This window comes from Gigantopelta aegis, chromosome 4, assembly GCF_016097555.1.
Source record: "Gigantopelta aegis isolate Gae_Host chromosome 4, Gae_host_genome, whole genome shotgun sequence".
Lineage (NCBI taxonomy): Eukaryota > Metazoa > Mollusca > Gastropoda > Neomphalida > Peltospiridae > Gigantopelta > Gigantopelta aegis.
Genome location: NC_054702.1, coordinates 28,803,103 through 28,826,638, shown reverse-complemented (window position 1 = coordinate 28,826,638; position 23,536 = coordinate 28,803,103). Strand labels below are relative to the sequence as shown.

Below are 23,536 nucleotides of genomic sequence, written 5' to 3'. Positions count from 1 at the left end.
ATTAGAGTGTTGAATCTAGTTTTAGAAGCACCAGGCCTGGTTGTCAGTCCCCACTTTTGCCTGTTAACCATTGATTTCAGAATGTTGTATAGTGTGTGTATGTGTGTGTGTGTGTGTGTGTGTGTGTATAGTGTGTGTGTATATAGTGTGTGTGTGTACAGTACCTGAAATCTTATATATATATATATAAGATGTAACAAAACTATATTCTAGCATACCACATGAATTTGGAATCACCGCAGTGTCATACTGGTTAACCAAATATCCCGAACTTTTGCCAGAACGAATTTCGAAGTCTTTAATTGTAGAAAGCATAAAATATATATTGGAAAACAATATATTTTACTTTGATGGGAAACATTACAAACAGATTAAAGGGACGGCAATGGGTACCAAAACTGCACCAAGCTATGCCACACTGACTTTAGGTTACCTAGAACAAATATTAGAAACTAAAATTACAAATATATTTGGATCAGACTTTCAGCTATATTTCAAGAAGAACTGGAAACGTTTTCTTGATGATTGTTTCATACTGTGGCCTTTGTCCAAACACTGTTCGGAATTATTTCACGAGTTACTTAACACACTGAATAGTAACATAAACTTTACTATGGAAACAGACGCAAAGAAAATTCCTTTTCTAGACACTTTAGTAATCAAGTGTGGACGCATAATAGAAACTGATATATTTTACAAACCAACTGATAGCAAACAGTACCTTTCTTTCTCATCCTGTCATCCGAGTCATACGAGAAGAAGTATACCATATAACCTAGCACGGCATATCTGTATGATTGTGTCAAATATACAAACACGTGATCAATGTCTCCGGGAACTAAACATGTATCTTAAAACGCGAGGTTATCCAAAACAGCTAATATCAGATAGTATCAAAAAGGCGGTAGTATTAGATAGAAAATATCTTTTAAAACCAAAACAAATCGTTTCAGCGAAAAGGCCGCTGGCATTTGTATCCACCCATAACCCGCAGAACCCCGATATATATAAAAAGATCTTGTCAGAATTGCACATTTTAAAACAAAATGAAAAAATGTCATCCATACTAGACTCTATTTCAATTATAAATAGTAAGAGACAAAGCAAAAACTTGAAACAGATACTGACAAAAGCATGATTTGAATCTACAACAGTAGAACATAAATGCAGTGTACATATTTTAGAAGGCACACATATAGAATTCAACCACAAAGGTTTATTTTGGGTACACAGGGATATGGATTGTTCGGTTAACAATGTTATTTATGTAATTACATGCCAAGGTTGCAAAGAACAATACATTGGTCATACCACTCAGCTGAGAGCCAGAGTACGCGTACACAAACAGCAAATAAAACAACCTGAAACAAGATGCATACCCTTGAGTTCACATTTAAATATATGTGCGGCACAAAAAGATATTAAATTCACAATTTTCCCATTTTATCACATAGATACCAATGATGAAATGAAAAGAAAGACAAAGGAAATGTATTTTATTAGAAAGTTTTGTCCACTTCTTAATGCTCTTCGTTAGATAAAAGCAACAATGACGTAATTAAATCAATCCCCTTCTACTACAGTAACGTCATAATATGTATGACGTCATATTTAGCAGTTATTTAGTTCCTTTCTGAAGATAAGTAAAGACTGAAACATGTAAAAGGATAATTATTTCTTTAAATTGTTTTTTAAAATACATATATACTGTACACTTGTTTTCTTTTATCATTTTTATTTATATATATATATATATATGTATATATATATATATACTGTATTGACTTTTCTACAGATTCTGAAGTACACTAGTGCAGACCATCCTGACCGGCAGAATCTGGTGGATGCGCTGGCGAAGGCGGAGGAGTTGTGTAACCAGGTGAACGAGGGCGTGCGCGAGAAGGAGAACTCGGACAAACTCGAGTGGATACAGACACACGTGCAGTGTGATGGCCTACCCGAGGTACCCGGTGCAGCTCACTTTCACCGTGTATATTAACATATAACATGTATCATACAAACTATCCTTGATGGTGATGGGGTGGGACTAGCCTAGTGGTATAGCACTCACTTTCACCATATATATTAACATATAACATGTATCTTACAAACCATCCTTAATGGTGATGGGGTGGGACTAGCCTAGTGGTATAGCACTCACTTTCACCATATATATTAGCATATAAAACAGACCTCTGAGAATTAAAAATTTGCGTCAACCATTTATGGGCTATGCAAAAAGTAAATTCAGGTAATCCATTTCGTTTTTACATAACCCATAATGATCATGTAAATGATGTCATAAATTAAATGCGCAAACGAAAAATGGGTTACTATACTTACGCGAGCGACGCAAAAAGAACGAAACTTATCGCTCTTGCAATTTTCAGAGGCCTGTAACGTATCAAACAAACTGTCCTTGATGGTGATGGGATGGGACTAGCCTAGTAATAATTGTTCGCTTGATGAGCAGCTGGTCTAGGATCGATTCCCACTGGTGGGCCCAATGGGCTATTTCCATATATCTCCATAACTGGTGTAACAGAGCTCATGGTATCCTGTCTGTGGGATTGTGCTTATGAAAGATTCCTTGCTGCTATTAAATCGGAAAGAGTAGTCCATGGACTGTTGGCAGCAGGTTTTCTCTCTAATTATCTTTATGGTCCTTGAGCATATGTCTTACGCCATTTAACTGTAATTATAATGTGTTGGAGTGCATCAGTAAATAAAATATGTCTTTTTTTCTCTTTGTTTTGATGGTGTGTTCTGTTGGACTTAAGGCTGATAGATACTGGGTTTGCACCCCAGAGATAGCTTTCACCTAGAGTGAGTTTTTGTAGACTTGTCGAGGAGATGTGAGGCCACTATTTTCTCACTAACGGCTAACCATTGACCCTTGGCCTGGACAAAATCCAGATAGCTGAGGTGTGTGCCCAGTACAGCATGCTTGAACCTTAATTGAATATAAGGATGAAAATAAATTGAACAAATGAAAGATAACTTGGGTCTGTTCCCATTGATTTTTTTCTCTGCATATTTGTTCAAATAAGATGTATATTAAAAAAAGGTCATTATATTCAAAGTATTAAAATCATTTACCAGAGTGTTTTAGTTAAAAGTTTAGATGCTTATGCGAGTTTTGCATATAAACTAAAACATATTTTGAATATTTGAGGTAGAGAAGTATAAAATTATGTAGCTTGCTGCTGTATCAAAACGTCTTCATGGATACGTTTCCTGATCCTTTTGTTTAATCATCCTCCTGCCATCTGTCATTTCTCTCCTTTGATTTCCATTGTGTTTCTTTCTGATCTGGCAGTTCCTCTTATCATTCAGCTTCTTTTGCTGTCGGGGTGGGATTTAGCTCAGTTGGTTGAGGTGTTTGCATCGCAGGATCGGAGCACCTCAGTGGATCCATTCAGCTGATTAGATTATTTTTTTCTCGTTCCAACCAGTGCACCACAACTGGTCAAAGGTATGTGCTTTCCTGTCTGTGGGAAAGTGCATATAAAAGACCCCATGCTGCATTAGGGAAAATGTAGCGGGTTTCCTCTGATCACTACGTGTCGGAATTACCAAATGTTTGACATCCAATAGCTGATGATTAATTAATCAATGTGCTCTAGTGGTGTCGTTAAACAAAACATTTCCTTCCTTCGTTAAACAAAACAGACTTTTAACTTTTCTTTTGCTGTCTACCTCCACCTTCTAGACCTTGTCTCTCAAACCATTACAGGTTCTTACCTCATGTGGCAATCCTGATAATTTGCTTAGTGTAATTTTTTTTCAGAAAATTATCTTCAATTCTGTTACAAACTGTCTGGGTCCCAGAAAAATTCTTCACACAGGAGTTTTATTTAAGGTAGGTATGTCGGAACATTTGGATAAAAAGAACATTTTATTAGTTGTTGGTGAATATATTAACATAAAGTCAATATAATGACTGTTTTGAAAATTAATATCATACATCCAAGGGCTAGAAAGAGCTAAACTAAAAAGAATTCATCAGTGTGTCAAAGTTGCCAAACGTACTGTACCGCTCACAAAATACAAGTGACTGTTACGATGGACAAGTTGAAATATAGCTAGCTTCCAGTCAGATGGGCGACCTTTTTCTGACCAGCCTTTTTCTTTCTGACCAGCTGTGCAAATAAAGCATTTATTTTCCCTTGAGTTCTTGAATGAGTGTTTAATGGCACTGTATCGAACCAACTTGAACTGCTCAGAACGGTGACAAAATACATGTGTGTACTGCATCATCTGTTTTCTGTGTAATCATCCAGACTTTCAGCTGCCGTATTCAAAGGTCTACATTCATCGGCACACTCGTGACGCCTTCGCTGACCACGGAGCAGGACGTAACTCAGTGGTAAAGTGCTCGCTTGATGTGTGGTCGGTCTAAAATCAGTCCCTGTCAGTGGGCCCATTGAGCTATTTCTTGTTCCAGCCAGTGCACCACGATTGGTATATCAAAGGCTGTGGTATGTGCTATCCAGTCTGTGGGATGGTGCACATAAAAGAATATAATGGTGCATGAAAAAAATGTTGCAGGTTTCCTCTGAAAGACTTAATGTCAAAATTATGAAATGTTTGACATCCAATAGCCGATGACTAACAAATCAATGGGATCTAGTGGTGTCATTAAACCAACCAAACTTTAATTTTAATGTCAAAATTACCAAATGTTCAACATCCAATAACCGATGATTAATAAATCAAACTTTAACCTTCACTGACCTATGTTTCCTGTATTGTTTTCGCTAGTGTGTGGTGTACTGATTCCAATGTCTCTGCAGTTGAGTAACTGAGGTTGGTTTGGTCAGTAACTTGTGTTATTTTATTTTTCAGGTTAAGAGCAACAAAGAATTACTTGGTATTTTATTTAACGATTTCCTTCTGCTGACACAGCCATCACGCCCGCTCAGTACAAACATGTCAACGAGATACATTTTTGATCAGAAAAGTAACCTCACTTTCAAAATGTACAAAACGGTGAGTTGGACAAAACTAAGTTTAAACTAATTGTTTTATGTTGTGAGTAGCGCATTTTTGCTTGATTAATGTTGTATGTTTGATTGCAGTGCATTAGAAGTTTCTTCTGTTTTTGGAAAAACTAATTTAAATAAATCGTTTTATTATACTTCAGTAAACGTTTGTTAATTGGTACAATTGGGCATCGGCTGGAATTTCATCGTCGATCATTCAGTTATAATCAGCTGACACCAGCCAATCCACTTTTGATTACACAATCTGTTAGAATTATAAGAAGGATTTTATTAAAAAGAACCAAGCATGTATAGTCCTGTTCACCGGGATCTAGACCCTACAAATGGCTGATTTTACCTTTAATACACTATTTAATATCTTTATTCTTTATGTAGACATGAAAATAAACCCCAACCCCAAAATACTTTTATCAGTTCTGTGATCTAAACTGGAGGAATAATTACTGTTAACATTTTCCCACAGAATTGATTATAATAATTTTTTCTTACACACCCGTTGGTGAGAACATCTTTCATTATTTTTGATAACACACATAGTGTTAAATGGACATACCCTAGTTTTTAAACACTAGCGCATATTTTTGACTATTATAACTGTGTTTCGTAACTTAAATCATACTTTACTAATATTTTATTGTTTAGATAATCGTTTTCCGTACATTCGAAGTGTTTTGGGTCATCCTGGTGTTTTTAATATCACAAAATGCATTTCTCATATGCTTAAAAACGCACGTGCATCTGAGAAATAACAGTTATGGAGTCCAGTTTGAGTCTATTATTAGAGGGTATTTCACCATTTCAAAGTCACAGACTCATGTTTCACTCAATTGTAACTTTATCTAAATGTGTTACAGGTTTCTAGATTAACTAAACTTAGTGTTAATTTTCACGGGTTGAAACTAGGATATGTCATAACAATGTGCAATAACATTTTAAAGACATATAACTGGCTGCTTCTAGGTGATGACCAGGTCACCCATGCCATACCATCCAATGAAAAAAAAAGATCGGTGGAATCGATCACTCTCTGACGTACAATTTAACCAAAAATTGACTTGTCTGTGACGCACAAGTTAACTACAAGCGCTATGACCGTACATAGGTTTTAGTTGGAAAAGGCATTTAAATTTATTTTAAAACTGTTTTCTGAAGATATGTAAGAAATAGAATCCACAGGATACCATTTATCTTACAACGAGTTGTTTAAAAACGTATCCAACTTGCTTTTGTTCGTTGGATACATTTTTAAACAACTTGTAAGATAAACTGTATTTAACAGCCACTCATGTAGTATTTTCTATATAATCGATCATCATATCAGTAGAGTCACACTCGTCAATTTATTTTATTATAATCGATCGTTGAAATACCACTACATCTTACTGCTTCTACACTTTATTTATAAAAGGAAAATATTGACAAAGAAATTAGGAAGATTAAATGAAGTTTGGTTGATAAAAATATAATAATTATTGGTAATTAATAAATAATCCAGTTCTTTAAAATTAAAAGAATTTCATTGATTATGTGTTTGTTTAAAAATTATTTTATTGTGTTACATTGTTTTATTTGCAGCCCATTGTCCTGAATGAAGTAATAATTATTAAACCAACAGAGGAAGATGCCGATTCTTGTCAGTTCCAAATTCGTCATGACTTTGACAGAATGCATAACCTCAGAGCCATTAATGAGACCGAGAAGTTAGTATTTTGAGAATTTTACCAGCTCTACTAAGCCTTTCAGTCGTCTTCTGGTAACACTGAAAATAGTTCCGTCATTTATACAATTTATAAACAAATCTTTGTTCCAGGGATGAGGTTTTTGGGTTGTTGGGGTTTTTATTTAGCTTTTTATCTGATTTCAGCTGTTTTGCATAAAGTAGTTTTCACAAAGTAAATAGCATTTGATGTAAAATGGTGAAACCTATTCATATATCTTTAAAATAAACAGGTTTGCTTTTACACTATGCTGGAGCAAATCAAGTCCCATTGCAAGTATGAAACTAATGCAAGCTATACAAGGGTGCAGAAAGTACTCGCCCAGTCATCAAATGCAAGTAAAAATTCTGATGGATGAGTTAAAAAATGCAACTACCAGTCCGACAGGTGATCTGTCTTTTTTAGACATGACTAATTTTTTTTCTTATTTTTTTTTTTTCTCATCAAATCTGCAACTCCTCATGTCAAATTCCAAACCATTATAACAAACAGTTAAAAAAGATGACGAAATACACATCAATACATGTACCACATTGATAACTTCAGACTTTTAAACTGCTCAAGCACGACATTCTGAAAACAGAGCCGGTCAATGGTCAATTTCTCCTTGAAATGGCGTATTTACGATGAAAGTATGTTTCCGGTGTATTTTGAATAGATAGTTTTGTAAATACTTTTGGGGTGTCACTTGAATATTGTCTTTACCAGAATATTTCAAAATTTATTGATTTGTCAATCATGATTTGGGTCTTGATGTTTTTTTTCCACATTATGTTGATCACTTACCAAATGCCCTTAATAAAATGATGTGTCACATGACGAGATTTAAAGAATGTTTTTATATGTAATTACTTTTCACAGCTTTTCCCTAACTGGTATTTGAAGACCAGTCTATGGGTGTTTGCAACATTTTAACAGTCATTTGTATATTTCATGTCTTTCATCTATTTAATGTCAAAATCTTGTTCCATTTTTTTTTTTTTCAATTTAAAAAATAAAACTTTTCTCTTTTTCTAGGGATTTATGGATTAAACAAATAGAAACAGCTTCCAGGCATTATTTAGATACAGAAAGAAGAAAACGAGAATCTGCTCATTCCAGTAAGTTGTCTTATTCACATTATTTACTTTTTCTTCTTTTTTCTGTATTTATATATTCTACATACAAATAATTATTGATATTTGCAACAGAAATCCCTATGCTACCTAACGTGGTTCCTGGTGCATTTATTAATCACAAATGCTATAGATGCATTATGGGCCATTTTAAACTGAGTGGGCCATAGATCGCCAGTTCTCAAGTTCCAGCAACCCCAGAAAAGAAGAACTGAAGTTAATAATGTGAATGTACTTAAGACAGCTAAATGAAAAATGGGTTATAAAGTGAAAGATCACTGCTATATTAACGGACCTGGCTTATCTTTTATTCAGCACTAATAAGTATTTAATAAACCTGTTCCTAATTGTGTTGTTGTTATTATTATCATTGTTAAATTTTATCTAAAATGCTAAAATTTAGTTTCCAAGGTTAAAAAAAAAAAATCAACATCAAAGAAATTACAATACAGGTGAGTATGTACATCATTCTTTAAGATTTTCATTTAATTTGGAATGCTTTTTTTTTTTTTTGCTTTTTTTTTGGGGGGGGGGGGGGGGGGGGGGTAATTTAATAATAAAAAAATAAAATAAAAACTGGACCTTGAATAAACTGGAATCCCATTGAACCAGGCCACATTATGTCATGATAATTGAATATTAATGTATTCCATATAATAAAAAAACCCACCTAAATAAACCAGAATCTGTCGGTTCCAGAAACCAGATTGACTTGGGCTCAGAGAGACCAAAATGAATAAATGTGAATAAACTGGTGCACCAGAACATAATCACAACTGCCTGAACGAGGTGTTAAAAAAGTTAAAAGTTTGTTTTGTTTAACGACACCACTGGAGCACATTGATTAATTAATCATCAGCTATTTGATGTCAAACATTTGGTAATTCTGACAAGTAGTTATGAAAGAAAACCCGCTACATTTTTCCTAATGCAGAAAGGGATCTTTTATATGCACTTTCCCACAAACAGGAGAGCACATGCCTTTATCCAGTTGTGGTGCACTCGTTGGAACGAGAGAAAAAAAATTCAGTTGAATGTATCCATGAAGGTGGTTCAATCCTGTGATGCAAGCACCTCAAGTGAGCACTCAACTGAGCTAAACCCGCCCCTGGGGTTAAAAGTGCCAAGTGGATTGATATTGCATCACAAATCGGCACAAGTAGTAACCATCAGAGCAACTGATGCTCCGTTGTTGTGAAATTTATTTTTAGCAAAGTATAAACTGAACAGAATGATTTGGCAGTCACATATTTAAATGGTACGTCTGCAGATATGGAAAGGAAGGAAATGTTTTATTTAATGACCCACTCAACACATTTTATTTACGGTTATATGGAATCGAATGTCTGCAGATACAGACATTACACAATGTCTGCAGATACAGACATTACACAAATATACAACCCTGATCGTGTGTGTGAATATGAACACATTACAGACACCAACAGAATGTGACAACTGGTGTATACAGTGACCTAAAAGAGCTGATTTTACCAGAAATACATAAATTACCACAAGTGTTGTGATATCCATGCAGTAGTAATGTGAGTACAAACAAGATAAGATATACAGTCCAAGTTTTGAAACAGCAATCTGCAAAAAGCGGTTCATTTTATGGAACATATAAGGTAAAGTGTAAAGAAATTATTATATTATTACTTGGCAAGGACACAAGTATGTATGTAAGTTTTGTGAAACTTGTCAGTAGTGGATGAATATTGGTGTAATAAAGTAATCTGGTTTTGGCAGCTTCCACTGTATAGTAGGTTCCAAAACCATTTTTATTTTATGTAAAAAAATTATTAAATCTATCGGACTTAAGATATTTTACAGATTTGTCATAATGTTGTTTTAGGGGAGATGATTTGTTTTTTTTGTGGGGGGGAGGGGGGGGGGGTTCATTTAAATATTTGTAATTGTACAATTGTCTTAAAACCCTGGTGCCTACTGATAATTTCTTTTTTCCAAAGGATATTCTGAATACTGATTTATCTTCATTTTCGATAACTTATTTTTGATATATTCTTAGCACAATTACGTGACAAGCCAGTGGGACGACTTCTTGTAATTATAATGGATGGAATAGGGCTAAAATCCTGCAAAGAACATGGTGAGATAGAGAGTTGTCTCTCCTAACAACTCGTTCACGTGATGTCTAGGATGATAGTTGCATGTCACTTGATGTTTTTATCTACATAGCTCTGATCTGACAGTAGAAATAACAGCTTTAAAAAAAAAATTATCTTGGTTTAATCTACATTTATTGTACCATCGAATACAGGTACAAGATATTATAAATTAAATATTTCTAAAATTCTAATAAAGAAAAGAAACGAAAGAAAAATAAATAAATAGGAAGAGAAATTAATGGGTCAAACATTCATGTAATCATGACTATCTTAAATGTGTTTTAAATGTAGTTAGCACCCAGCAAATTTTGTTTGGAAAATGTATAGCCATCTTCAGGTTGCTTTAGTCAAACAAAAAGATACACAATAATTATAAAGGCTCATTAAACAAGCTATTGCTCTATCTAGTACCAGGTAGTAGACTTGTTATATTGTTGTGAAATATATTTAACAAACTGAATTTCAATTTTCAATGACTGCTTAACTTTGCTGTCTCCTTTTTGTTGATCATTTCTCTTAATCTTTATAAAATTGGATCTTTGCAATGAATGACTGCTCACAACATGGACAAAATAGTTTTGGTTTTGTCTTCCATTTTGTGAATGTTAATTTTTGCTGTCACTTCCTTTTGTCAGATGAGGGCTGTGTAGCTGCATGCTATTCTGTTAACAGTTACTGTAGCGCAGGTTCTTAGTTTGCAGATTAACATGTTTATTAGGAATGCAATATGTCACTGACATTAAGGGGCGTTCTCATTATGGGATTAGTTATACCGACTTGTCACATGCCATGGAATCGTACTGTGAGAACACATAAATTGGAACGACTTTAGTCTTATATGACTAGTTGTGTGAGAAACATAACGATTAGAACAGGTCCTTTTTCTCATGACAGATCGTAAGCTTTTTTCCAATTAAATCACATTAAAGTTCAACCATTCAGTTTTGTTACCTTTGTGGTTTTTTGGTTACTTGTCAAAATGTCTGGATTTTGTGGGTCCATTAAACCTATTATTGTCGAGATGTGGTCAGTAATTGTTTTGGTACACGATACCATCAGTAAATTGTCTACATTCATGTGTTTTTTTTATTTCAGTGGAACTTTATATGCACTTACATTATCGGCAAAATATTTTTAAACTAGCAAGGTTTGTTTAACATCAGGAAATATTGTGACGTAATGTCTTCCCACACATGATTCGACTCACTACAAAAAATCGCATAATGAGAACGCCGCTTTAGGAATGTGTTTGCCTCAGTCTGCTTAATGTTAACTATCATGCACAAACAAACAATTTGGGGTGGGTTTTTCATTTTCTTTTAAGAAAGACAGAAAGATTGTCAAGATTTTTTTTAATAATAAAACCGCATTTTGTAACAGTTGTAAATTTTATTATTAAATTTAGTCCCTTCGCTTTTGTCTTTATGTTTTGGCAGGACTACACATTTTTTTCCTGTTTCGAGGTTGGCAAACTAAAATACCTAAACAAAATGAATATTAAACCCTCAAAACATAGATGCATTTTGTTCTGATTTGGTCTATCTGTAACATATATTTATGACTGAATTATATTTGAATTTATTACATTTATGATTAGTTTACAAGATTTTTTTTTTTTTTTAAATATTCTAGAGTATTTTGTTTTTTTGTGCATGATATTGTGAACTTCTTACCTCTGTTGTAATATGGGAGGTTCACAGCCTACATAAATGCATATACTTATATGTTCTTGCTTGTTGCATGCTGTGTTTCTTTTTCAAACCTCAGTGAGGCGCACCCCAGGAGTTGGTCGTCTTCTGGTTGTTATCCAGGAAGGTTATGACCTCAAAGCGAGTGATTCCAATGGTACTTTGACTTATTTATTTTCATTCTTAAAACTGACATTGTCGCTCATTTCTTTGGGACAAGAAAACAAGTGTTTTAACCAACTGGATTGATTGAAAGATATTTTATTGCTTTTCAAAGAACAAATGGATTAGGCACAAGTTATACATCTTATTAGGCCTTCTCTGGACGTATTGAGTGAATATTAAAAATACTGTTCTGAGTTTGCAGTTATTGTGACATGGTTCTGATAGAGGCCTTTAAAAAAACTAAAATTACATTATCATATTTCATAGCCCAAAACAGAAGTTTCTTCCCAATACTTTTGTATGCACAAAAAAATAAATATATTGAGAAATAAAATGAAGTTTGCGCTATTAGAAACATTAGGACGAATCGAAAAATAATTTGAATATACAGACATTGATATCAAGCATTCAGTTTGAGATTTATTATTATTTTTTTTTTTTTTGTAGAATTATGCCAGAATTGTGAGATGATATTTTGATAATCTAATCTTTTGCTTCTGACCCAAAATCTGAGATTTGCTGAAGTTAGGAATCCTGCTAAATTTACAGCCTGGATATTTCTATCAAGAAAATGTATTTAATGTTAAATTTTAGTTTTTGAAAAGCTGTGTTAATTGGAAGAATTTTTACTGTGACATTTTTGTTAATTTCTCGACAATTAGAAAACGAAGCTTTAACCAACTGGATATATGTTAAACGCGCTCTCTCACAGATGGTTGACCTAATTATTGACACAACAAGGTATTATATGACAATATATACATTTGATTTGCACCTAAAAGTACTTTATTGAATCATCTACATAACCACCATATCACACTTATTATTGATATTTTATAAAAATAATTGAATTATGGGTACGGTGCATAATTCTGAGAAAAATAACGGCTATTTGGAGAGCAGAGGTGTGACATATTATTTTGAGTCATGTGACGGGCATTCCCCGAATAACCGCAGTGCCAAAACGATTTGCAAAGCTCATGTAATGAGAACGCTTGACCGTCCTCTGTGACGTAGGGTAAATAGAAAGAAAAATAAAACCCAAATGAAAATAATTCATTAAAAAATAATTAAAAAATAATTAAAAACATGTACTGAATGATAATAAGCTTATACATTAATTTATTTTAGTAACAGAAGCATGTTACACGTCGACAATCCTGACTAGTTAGGCCTTTGCATCTATAGGTACATTTTTCGTTAGTCGTACGTGAAAAACTCTAAACATCTGGATCACAAACACTGTCATTTTCCACCTTGTCAATTTCATTATTATACAAAATATGCCATAACAGCTAACTTGGGATAGGAATTGTTACATTTTTAAAGAATACTCTGAACTAGACTGTGTTTATATACGATGTGATTATATATACGAAGGCCTTGCCTATAGCCTCCACTAACGAGGGCTGGCTATATTTACAGCAAAAATGTATATAGGCGATAAATAAGTACATGTATTTGATTGATCCATATTACCGAACCATCTGGAACAGGAGGAATACATACTAAGTACTGTACGAACAGTGCATTTTCTGAACAGGGGACGGGGTGGGGTAGTATATGAATTTAGCGGACCCTTTTGTGTACGTTTTCCATAGATATATGAATAGCGTCATATTGTCCCTACAGTACTAACAAAAAATTTATTATAATAAATAAATGATGATGATGATGATGAAATAAATAACAATTACAAATTATCAGCGGCTGAGTTAGATTAACTGAAAGAGAAACTAACTACGGACAGTACACAAACTAACAACAGGGCTTGAACTTAATAATTTTTCTCCAATTGCAATTTTGAGGCTGCTTACATAAATTTTGTAAAAAAATAATAATTTTACCTTAAATAAATATGACTAAAAGGTTATTTTGCTGTATTTAGTCACATTTCAAATGCTCAAAATTGCAAGGGGCAATAAAACTCAAAATACATTTTTTATAGGCTATTAGTACAGCTGAGACCACTCCTGGGTCCCCCTCTAAATTTATGAAATGTTTTTGTAACAACCGCCCCCACCCACCCAACTCCACCACGACGTGATTTTACCAACATTATAATACATGTAATAATAATAATAATAATAATACACAATTATTATTCCTATTACTATTATTACTACTACTACTACTACTGTTACTACTATTACTATTACTATTATTATTATTATTAGCCTACGACTACCTTTTTGGGGTGGAGGGGCGGTGTTTTATCTGGAGGAGTTTTGGTTATAAAAATGCAAGATTAACGTGATATATTCAATTAAAATATTTTGGTACATACATACAAGGTTTGGTATTCCAAATGAATGTAAGTTTCATTTATAATGCATATTTAGAGAAACAAGGCCCACTAAATCTGTGATTAAGCTTCTTTAAGTGAATATTAACAACCATTTAGAAAATTCTCTTTAAGCAGACCCATAAAAGAATATATTAAAAGATAGTCTTTTGAGAGTAATAAGACAGGTGGTTACTTAATAATAGAGATCACTTTTTGTGCCTTATATTTTAGAAGAATGGTGATGTGGCCACTAAGAGGTGACTTGTTAAACAAGTTTGACTATTCTTACTTATTGACAGTGTAACTAGTAAAGAGATATATAACTTTAGTTAGTAGAGTTGACAGTCTAGCTTCTGCTTTAGTGCACTAGTCAACGATAGAGTTGACCAGACAATATTGGCCAACTAAATGGTCTTCAGGTTGTGTTGTTCAATGTGTGTAGTGTAACTAGTGTCAAATGTAACAGTAGTTAGATGAACCAATAACTGACAACGGTAAATTGTAAACCTTCTTTCAAATTTTATGTCAAAGATATCTATTTTTTTTATCACATTAATTTATTAAATAGAGTGATCCTCTTTCTTTCTTTTTTTTTCTATTTATTTTTGGATTGTCCTTCCAAAATACTCTAGATTATATAAATTTTAGGCTGAGCTGTGAATTTGTTTTTATTTTGGCCTGTTAACATTTTATTCAGACCTCTTTTCCACCTCTATGTGTAATTCCAATTGTCCATAACCCACCAATAATGCTCCTCCCCCTGCCTTTCTCGTTTTGGGTACATACCCTGGGTGTGTCAAAGTTTGTAATCACAACGAGCATGTTTGATCCTTAATTGGATGTATGCATGTTAAACCAGTTCCTCCTACCTTCCTACCTAGGTTCTAAGAGTTGCTGGGTAAATATTACAGTTCTGGGCTTAATTCACTGATCTCTTGCAGCTCTGCAATCTCATAGTGCAATACAAAAATACATGTAAAGATGATGCAAGAGAGCTTTGTGAATTAAGGTTGACGATAGTCACTCTTTGCACCCTTGTTTTGGCTTCGTACACAATAAATATAACATATCCAACAGTAATTTTTTGATATGATATATTTGACAAAAGGTACTTTTTATTTCTATTATCTTTTAAATCTTAAACTTAATATTTTGTTCAGAATTATAAAAAAATAAAAACATACCAACCTGTAACCAGCGTTGTCAGGGGTCAAGGTTAGTAGATCAGTTTTTATTTTAATGTGTCAAAGCATTGTAATAATACAACTAATTTTGAATTTGAATGATGTCAGTATTCCAGTGACATCACTTTGCACCTTACAATAACAATAAATTGGATACATGACATTTCCATTTTAATGAATCCAGTGCAAAATTGCTATTGTGATTATTTTTTGGAACATTACTAATGCACTTGAATGTATTTTTAAAAAATCTTGTAAATATATATTTTTTTTTCCATTTCCAAAATATGGATTTCAAGTGAAATTACGGTGAGATATGCTATAGTTATTGTGTATGAAGCCAAAACAATGGTGTGAAAGGTGACTCATCAACCTTAAGCTGACAGAAACCAATAACTGGTTGCTGATTCACTTTATTGTTGCATCATGTACTGTATGATAATTTTTTCAATGCAAGAATATTCTCCATTGAAGTTACTTTTTAAAAGGTGTAGCCATCAAAGATAACCAGTGTAATAGTGTCTTTTTCCCATGATAATAATCAGAAAATAATTTGATTTAAAAAATTAAAGTTGTCTATAAAAGTGTCTTAGCAATTGTTTTCAATGCTTTTGCATGCCTGCTTTGACAGTTGAAAACATTATAGCTGTTATTTTTTCATCAACAAGAGTTCTACAGTATAAACTCTAAAATTGTTATCAGTGTTGGTCACTTTGTTTTGTTATGTGTTTTTGGGTTTTTTATTATAATATAAAGCATCAGTAAATAAATAATAAAAGCTGGAGATTTGATAGATAGCTTGGCCTGGTAACATATAGCACTCGTAACACTTAACGTCAGACGTACACCATACATAAAGTGTTGCATATGTCTTACATAAGTGTTACGAGTGCTTTGTGGTACCAGGCCGAGATTAATATTCACTTTCCATTAGAGTATCTTAAATATCACACATCACTTCACAGACATATATTTCATTAAATCATTCATTTACCATAGTTTGACACCCAATAGCCAATATATTTTTCGTGTTGGGGTGTCGTTGAATATTCATTCATTAATTCATTCACAGACACATAATAAAAACGTAGAGACTTAAAATACTATGGTATAATTGAGAGGCACCCTCACATCACTGAAGACCTTTTAAATTAGTATTTATATTTTATTTGAATTATTTCTTATTGTTTTCATTTGGGATACATTAAAAATATTCTGGCAATTAGTCATAAACAAAATGTACTTCTTCAACCATGTATATGTTGGGCATGAATAATAACAGTAATTTTGATACGTAATAATATTCTTTTTTCTGTTGTCAAATAGCAACCTATGTCCTGTTCAGTTATTTAAAGCCTAAGTTTAATTCCTATTCAGTGTTTTCCTTTTTATACTCATGAATTCAAACCCAAACCCAAACCCCAAAAATTTTCATATATAATCCTTCATCTAAAAGGCACAAAGTTTAATTCAATTTAAAACAAATCTTGTATTTTTTGAAAGTGTGACATTCTCAAATAAGCAGCTCCATTTTTTAAAGATACAGTTTACTTTAAATTTAATAATCTAAAGTATTATACTATTATTCTCTTTTTTCTTCTTGTTGTTACTAAGCAGATTTTAAGTTTAATAATCAGTTTAATAACTTTAAATGATTATTATGAGGTAATTTTGTATATTGTTGTCAGATAGATACTTGTTTTGTTCCCTGTTATCAGGTAAAAGTGACCCGTACTGTGAGGTGAGCATGGGCACCCAGGAACACAAGACAAAGGTGATCCCTGGCACACTGAACCCCAAATGGAATGTGTCGATGCAGTTCACCATCAAGGACATCGACCAAGATGTGCTGTGCATCACGGTGTACGATAGAGATCTCTTCTCCCCAAATGGTTTGTCCCTCACCATCATTATACACTCACTGTTTTTGTTGATATATTAGAGATCTCTTCTCCCCAAATGGTTTGTCCCTCACCATCATTATACACTCACTGTTTTTGTTGATATATTAGAGATATCTTCTCCCCCAATGGTTTGTCCTTCACCATCATTATACACTCACTGTTTTTGTTGATATATTAGAGATCTCTTCTCCCTCTACCCCAATGGTTTGTCCTTCACCATCATTATACACTCACTGTTTTTGTTGATGTATTAGAGATCTCATCTCCCCTAATGGTTTGTCCTTCACCATCATTATACACTCACTGTTTTTGTTGATATATTAGAGATCTCTTCTCCCCCAATGGTTTATCCTTCACTATCATTATACACTCACTGTTTTTGTTGATATTTACACTTTACCTTCACAGACCTTGTCTTTTAAGGTGCATGAATGCAATCATGCTCATACAGTGCACATAATTTCAATCTGGCGAGTGTGAAAAATAATGCATGTTACGTTTAACAAACAGCGCACATAAAATAATTGTGTATACCTACTGATTGCCACTATATACTTTATGAAAGACCCATTTGATAATACCAGAAAAAAATATGACATGAATGGTAGCGTCCATGCAAGCTTTTAATATATGACTGGTACTTATCTTTGCTATACAAATCGGAAAACAATGGTTTAATAGACATCTTTGAAGACGTACCAATCCGATCAAAACACCTTTGCCTATTTAATTTATTATTAATTCAAAACAATCTACTTTTGTAAAGTTATGGACCACAACGTCTGGTAAGGCTAACTCATTTATACTGTTGATATAGTTATGAGAAAAGGGAATTGAATTAAATAGTTGCTTCTGTAGCCTACATAAATGAACTTGTTGCCGAAATCAGCGAAGTCGTTAAAATTGTCTCGATTAGTTCATAACTGTTAGCCTATAAAGGTTACGTGAGGTCCCGAAAATGGCAAGTGTGTAACATTCTAGTTTCTTTAAAAAAGAAATGAAATATAGACGGAAAGTAGACGGAATAATAAAAAGAAGGAAAATAAATGATAATAGGTATGTAGGAATAGGCCTAGGTCTTGGGTTTTTTTTTATGTCTATTATTTTTCTTTTTTATCTTTAAAAAAAAATCAAATAAAACTTCATTTAAATATTTGTATTTCAACCAAAGTTTAATGAATGTAGATATGTTATTTATATATGTATATATGTACACACTATAGTAACTAATCAATGATCATAGCCGACTATTTAATTTTTGTTTGTTTCATAAAGTTTGTTAGAAAGTCACAGACCATGTGACTGGAACATGATTTGATGCGCAGTACTCTGTGGCATATTGACAATCAGAGCTATCGGGGTCAGGTTATTTTTACTCTTGGAACTTATTACGCATTTCTCATGGTGTCTAAAATTATGATTGTTTTTAGATTATCTTTATTATGGCATCCCATGTTTAGAATAAATCCTTTGTAATGACAGATTTTGTCGGAGTTGGTGTGTTTTTAATCAATAACATTGGGACCGTTCTAAATCAATAATGTAACGGTTACGACATATATATCGTAGCCGTTCATTACTGGTAGTGGTAGGTCAAATGACGTGTTACAAAATGATGAGGGAGAGAGACTGGTTGCATAATTGTTAAATTAACCAACACTACCAATTGAACTAATTGTAGGCCTATGTTTAACGAGTTATTTAAAAAAAAAAATTAATAGTATGAGGGATCTAATTCAGTCGGTAGTGCACACCTGAGATGCTTGGGTCGTATAGTTCTAATTGAACCACCTCCTCAGAGCCAGTTAGTTTTTTCCATCCTAGCTGTCCTAATCATGTTCGATGTATATAATAATGAAATTCAAAATAAGTCGATTCCTACACGTGTTTAGCTGCACATTCATTAAACCATCTGACACTCAAAAGGTATCTATAATTGTGTGTATCAAATTATATGTCTGCATCAGTGTATGTCATAATTATATTTCTATGGCACTGCTCGTGACATTTTTTAATAACTCCATTCCTGAAAGGGAAAAGAAGAAAAGACTACACTAATGAACCAAACCACATAAAATTAGTTGGTTAATTTTTGCTACATATGTCTCTACATTTACATGTACCAATTACTCCATAAATTAATAATGCTTGGTTTTCACTCACCTTAGCATTTTGACGAGTGTAATTTTTCACTTGCCTAAGCCTTTTGAGGTGTGCGATTTTTCACTCGCCATGGTTTTTCAAAAGCCAAGGACTGTTTAAGTTGATATTTAGCTGTGTTTTAAGCAGAACTATTGGTGTTAGCAATATATTAGGCTATTTCGTGGGTGTTTTTTTTTCAAATACGATTTTATGTCAATGAGTGATGTGTGAAAACCATATTTTCTTGAATTGTGAAGCAATGAGTGAAAATATGGCTTTCACACATTAAGAGTTGACATAGAAATTGTATTAGAAAAAACACCATGAAATGGTGTATTTATTATAATTTAAAATTTTAAGTTAAACTTTAATTTATACTCAACGACAGGACATTATGTCATCATTATTTAGCTGACCAGCGCCGTGGTTAGGCCATCGGTCTACAGGCTGGTAGGTACTGGGTTCGGATCCCAGTCGAGGCATGGGATTTTTTAATCCAGATACCGACTCCAAACCCTGAGTGAGTGCTCCGTAAGGCTCATTGGGTAGGTGTAAACCACTTGCACCGACCAGTGATCCATAACTGGTTCAACAAAGGCCATGATTTGTGCTATCCTGCCTGTGGGAAGTGCAAAAAGATTCCTTGCTGCTAATCAGAAAGAGTAGGTCATGTAGTGGTGACAGCAGGTTTGCTCTCAAAATCTGTGTGGTCCTTAACCATGTGTCTTAACCATAAATAAAATGTGTTGAGTCTGTTGTTAAATAAAACATTTCTTTCTTTCATTATTTAGCTTTGTACTCAATCAGTTTTAGACATTTTATCATAATTGCACGTCATATCCATTTTAAATAAGTACAATTGTTTAAATTACTTTTTTTAATTTTCAAATACAATCAGATGCATTGGTACTCATCAAACTTAAAAACATAATAATTTACAGGGGAGACAATTCAATCATGAATTTGTCCACGTGCTGATGTAGGAGTCATCTTACTGGTCCAAATATTTCCACTTTTACTTAACCTTAAGCTAAAAACAGAACCCAGACTAGTGAGTGCAAAAGATGTGGAAGAGCTTATGTTATGTGTAACCTTGATTAGTGCATTACATTTGTTTTGTGCTTTTCAGATTTCCTTGGAAGAACTGAGGTGCGAGTAAAAGACATTCTTAATGAGAGTTTAAAAAATAAGAAAGGTCCACTCATCAAGAAACTGACATTGCTTGAGGTCGACTCTGGAGAGGTTCAGGTCAAACTTGACCTTCAGATATACAATTCAACATGATACACAACATTTCCACGATCTGCTTTCAACAGAAAACATTGTACGAGCTCACGAACTGGAACAAGAATAGGAACCCGTTTCCACGGTTTCTCCAACTGTTGGATGAAAACTTATTCATAACAGCTGTTTGAAAATCATGTGCATCACTTTTTTTTTTAGATTAATCACACTGGAAGTAAATTTTCTATATTAAAACTGTAATTATTATGTATGCTTTTTAAAAATTGGTATGCAGTAGAACCTGCCTAACCCGAACATTGAATAAACTCGGAATCCTATAAAACATGGAGGAGGGGTGGGGTGGGGAGGGGAATGGGAATCTGACTTTTATCCTACATTGTAGGCCCTATCTACTGCAGGTTTAAAATTTTGAGTAAACCAGAACCTGTGAATTGTGATATCCAGAATGATTTCTGCTCAGAAAAGGACATATTTTATTACTCTGAATATTTTATTCTTCTGAAAATTGTTGTTATTTATTTTAATGTCAGTTTCATTAGCATCTGTAAAGCTAGGATTTTATTAACAAACCTAGCTTAGTGCAATACCGGTTCTTGTTTTGGGATATTTCTGAATGTTTGGTAAATTTACAGATGGCCTCAGACCACAGTTAATTTCGCTATATGTTTCTATATAGCCTTAGTGGCTATAACATTTTTATTAATATCAGCAGGCCCATGGATTTTTGTATGTACCTTTGCCTGCCTGGGGGACACATATCCTGAAAAGGACAACCCCTGTTGTCCAGTTCTTTCTACCAGGATATTGGTTTAAACAAGAGTACACCCATTTTACACAAAAAGCACTATTTTTGCATGAGCCAGAATTACCACAAACAAGTCTTCAATGTCAACAAGTTACTCATGTTTACAAACTATATGCTCTCCCCTGTCAACTTCAGTCAAATAGTTGCCACTTCATAGCTGTCTGCCATGAAATAATCACAGTCAAACAGCAGACTACTTGCTTGGACAAATTTCCGGATTTTGGACAACCAAATGGGAAGATAACTGTAATCTGAGGCCAGATTTCCATGTTTTTCAGACAAGGGAGATAACTATACATATATAATGGTGACCAAAATGCAAACCTTGTCACAAATGAGTCCTTTAAAATGTGGTATCTTTCTGACCCCAAAAAACTTTGACAGTTAAATATTCCAGGGCTATCTCTGGCACTCGCCAGATTCACCAATTGCAAACTTTAAGAACAGTTGGTGAATTTTATTTTTAATTTCAAGAAAACAGTGTAACAAATGATATTTTGTTGGAAAATAGCTATGGGTTTTGCATTTTTGAGAGAATTTGGCAAAATGTTCTGATCCCTTAGAACTAGTCCTGAATACAATTTTAGAGTAATTTTGTCTCAAATATTTCCTGGATACATGTGAACAGACCACACAAAACGTTTCTAAAAAAAATTCAAAATAATTGGCCAAGTATTGGGACAAAAATTAGGACATTAGAAATGACCATTAATTTGTTCTAAAATTATTTAAAATTATATGAACCAAATTTCCCTAAACGCTAATGTAAATAAAGAATAGATCTTAAAATCTGGGCCGGTTTTGCCTGAATCTGCAAGTCATGTCTGGGGCTAATTTTACAAAACGTAATTTTACGTCTGCGACTAGTCATCGTGCCAGGCATACGATTAAAAAAAAATTTGCATCTATTTCACAAAGAAAATTACATTAGATTATGCATTTCTGTAGAACCAAAGTGTGTCATCCTGGTGTTTCTAATACCACAAAATGTATTATTCATATTTTTCAAAATGCATGTGCGTTTCAGAAATAACAGTTATGGGAGTCGAGTTTTAGTCTATGTTTAACGATATTTCACTGTTTCAACGTCACAGACTTGTGTTTCACTTTCTTGTAAAATTATACAAATGTGTTACAGGTTTGTAACTTAACCATTTTTACAGGTTGAAACTAGGGTCTGCACCTTTAAGTACCATGGTGATGTAGATTAGGCAGGTCCCACTGTAATAATGAAGTAATAATTCTCATTATTATTACATCATTGTGAAACTTTTTAAAGACAATTCTCTGTGATATAATAGTTGTATTTTTATTGATGGATAAAACCAAGAAACAGATTATTTCTTTTCCGTATATGGAAAAGGACACAAGTTTTGCAATTAGATATTTTTATTATTATTACATTTACTAGCTCAACCCAATTTCACACGCACATGATGGAGGGATTTATCTCAGTCTGTAAAGTGCTTTGGGGTGCTTAGGTCATAGGATCGAACCATATCAACAGACCTATTGGGATTGTTTTTTTCTGTCTCCCATGGCTGGTATTTCAAAGGCCATGGTAGTATATGCCGTCCTGTCTGTGTGTATAACAGATCCCTTGCTGCTAATTGAAAATGTGTAGCTGGTTTCCTCGAGGACCTTCATATCATAATTACTAAATGTTTGACATATAATAGCCATTAATTAATGTGCCCTGGTGGTGTTTTAAAACAAAACAAATTCACTTTTTATACCCACATGAAGCATGGGAAAATCGTTAGTTGCTGCACACATCGGAAAGTTTCTCAGGGTTTAGGTCTCCGTCTCAGAGGCTATCAGTCTGACTGAAGTTGCATCAACTACCTGGAGTTTCCATTAGTACATCTGACATAAACCTGTGTCATCTTATGTCCAGGTGACATTGTGTAGATAATTGTAGTCATCATTAAAATATCAACCATCAATACATGTATTATGCCGGTACATATAAAAATGAGTGCTTGAACTTTCAGTGGATGTTAGCACGAATTAAATGATTGATTGATTGATTGATTGATATAAAAATTAAAGAAAAAACATACTGGGGAATTTCAGAAGTAAAATTTGCATATTGTATTATTAATTTCTTAATTTTTAGGTATATATCACTCATAATTAAGAGCTTTA

At 33.5% G+C, this 23,536-nt stretch overlaps 1 protein-coding gene across 5 annotated transcripts in view; it reads left to right on the top strand.

Annotated features, from left to right (window-relative positions):
• The window catches only part of LOC121370321 (intersectin-1-like), a 108,537-nt gene extending 87,708 nt beyond the window's left edge, over positions 1-20,829 (top strand). For 4 of the 5 annotated variants that reach the window (XM_041495467.1, XM_041495469.1, XM_041495468.1 and 1 more), the window contains 8 exons: positions 1,796-1,963; positions 3,791-3,862; positions 4,849-4,992; positions 6,582-6,706; positions 7,742-7,824; positions 9,869-9,949; positions 17,011-17,184; positions 20,468-20,829. In XM_041495467.1, the coding sequence (XP_041351401.1) occupies positions 1,796-1,963; positions 3,791-3,862; positions 4,849-4,992; positions 6,582-6,706; positions 7,742-7,824; positions 9,869-9,949; positions 17,011-17,184; positions 20,468-20,622 (1,002 nt within the window). In that variant the 3' untranslated portion in view covers positions 20,623-20,829. Of the gene's footprint in view, positions 1-1,795; positions 1,964-3,790; positions 3,863-4,848; positions 4,993-6,581; positions 6,707-7,741; positions 7,825-9,868; positions 9,950-11,735; positions 11,814-17,010; positions 17,185-20,467 lie in introns of all 5 variants that reach the window. The other variant, XM_041495466.1, reaches the window with a different exon arrangement.
• Positions 20,830-23,536: the final 2,707 nt, after the last annotated feature.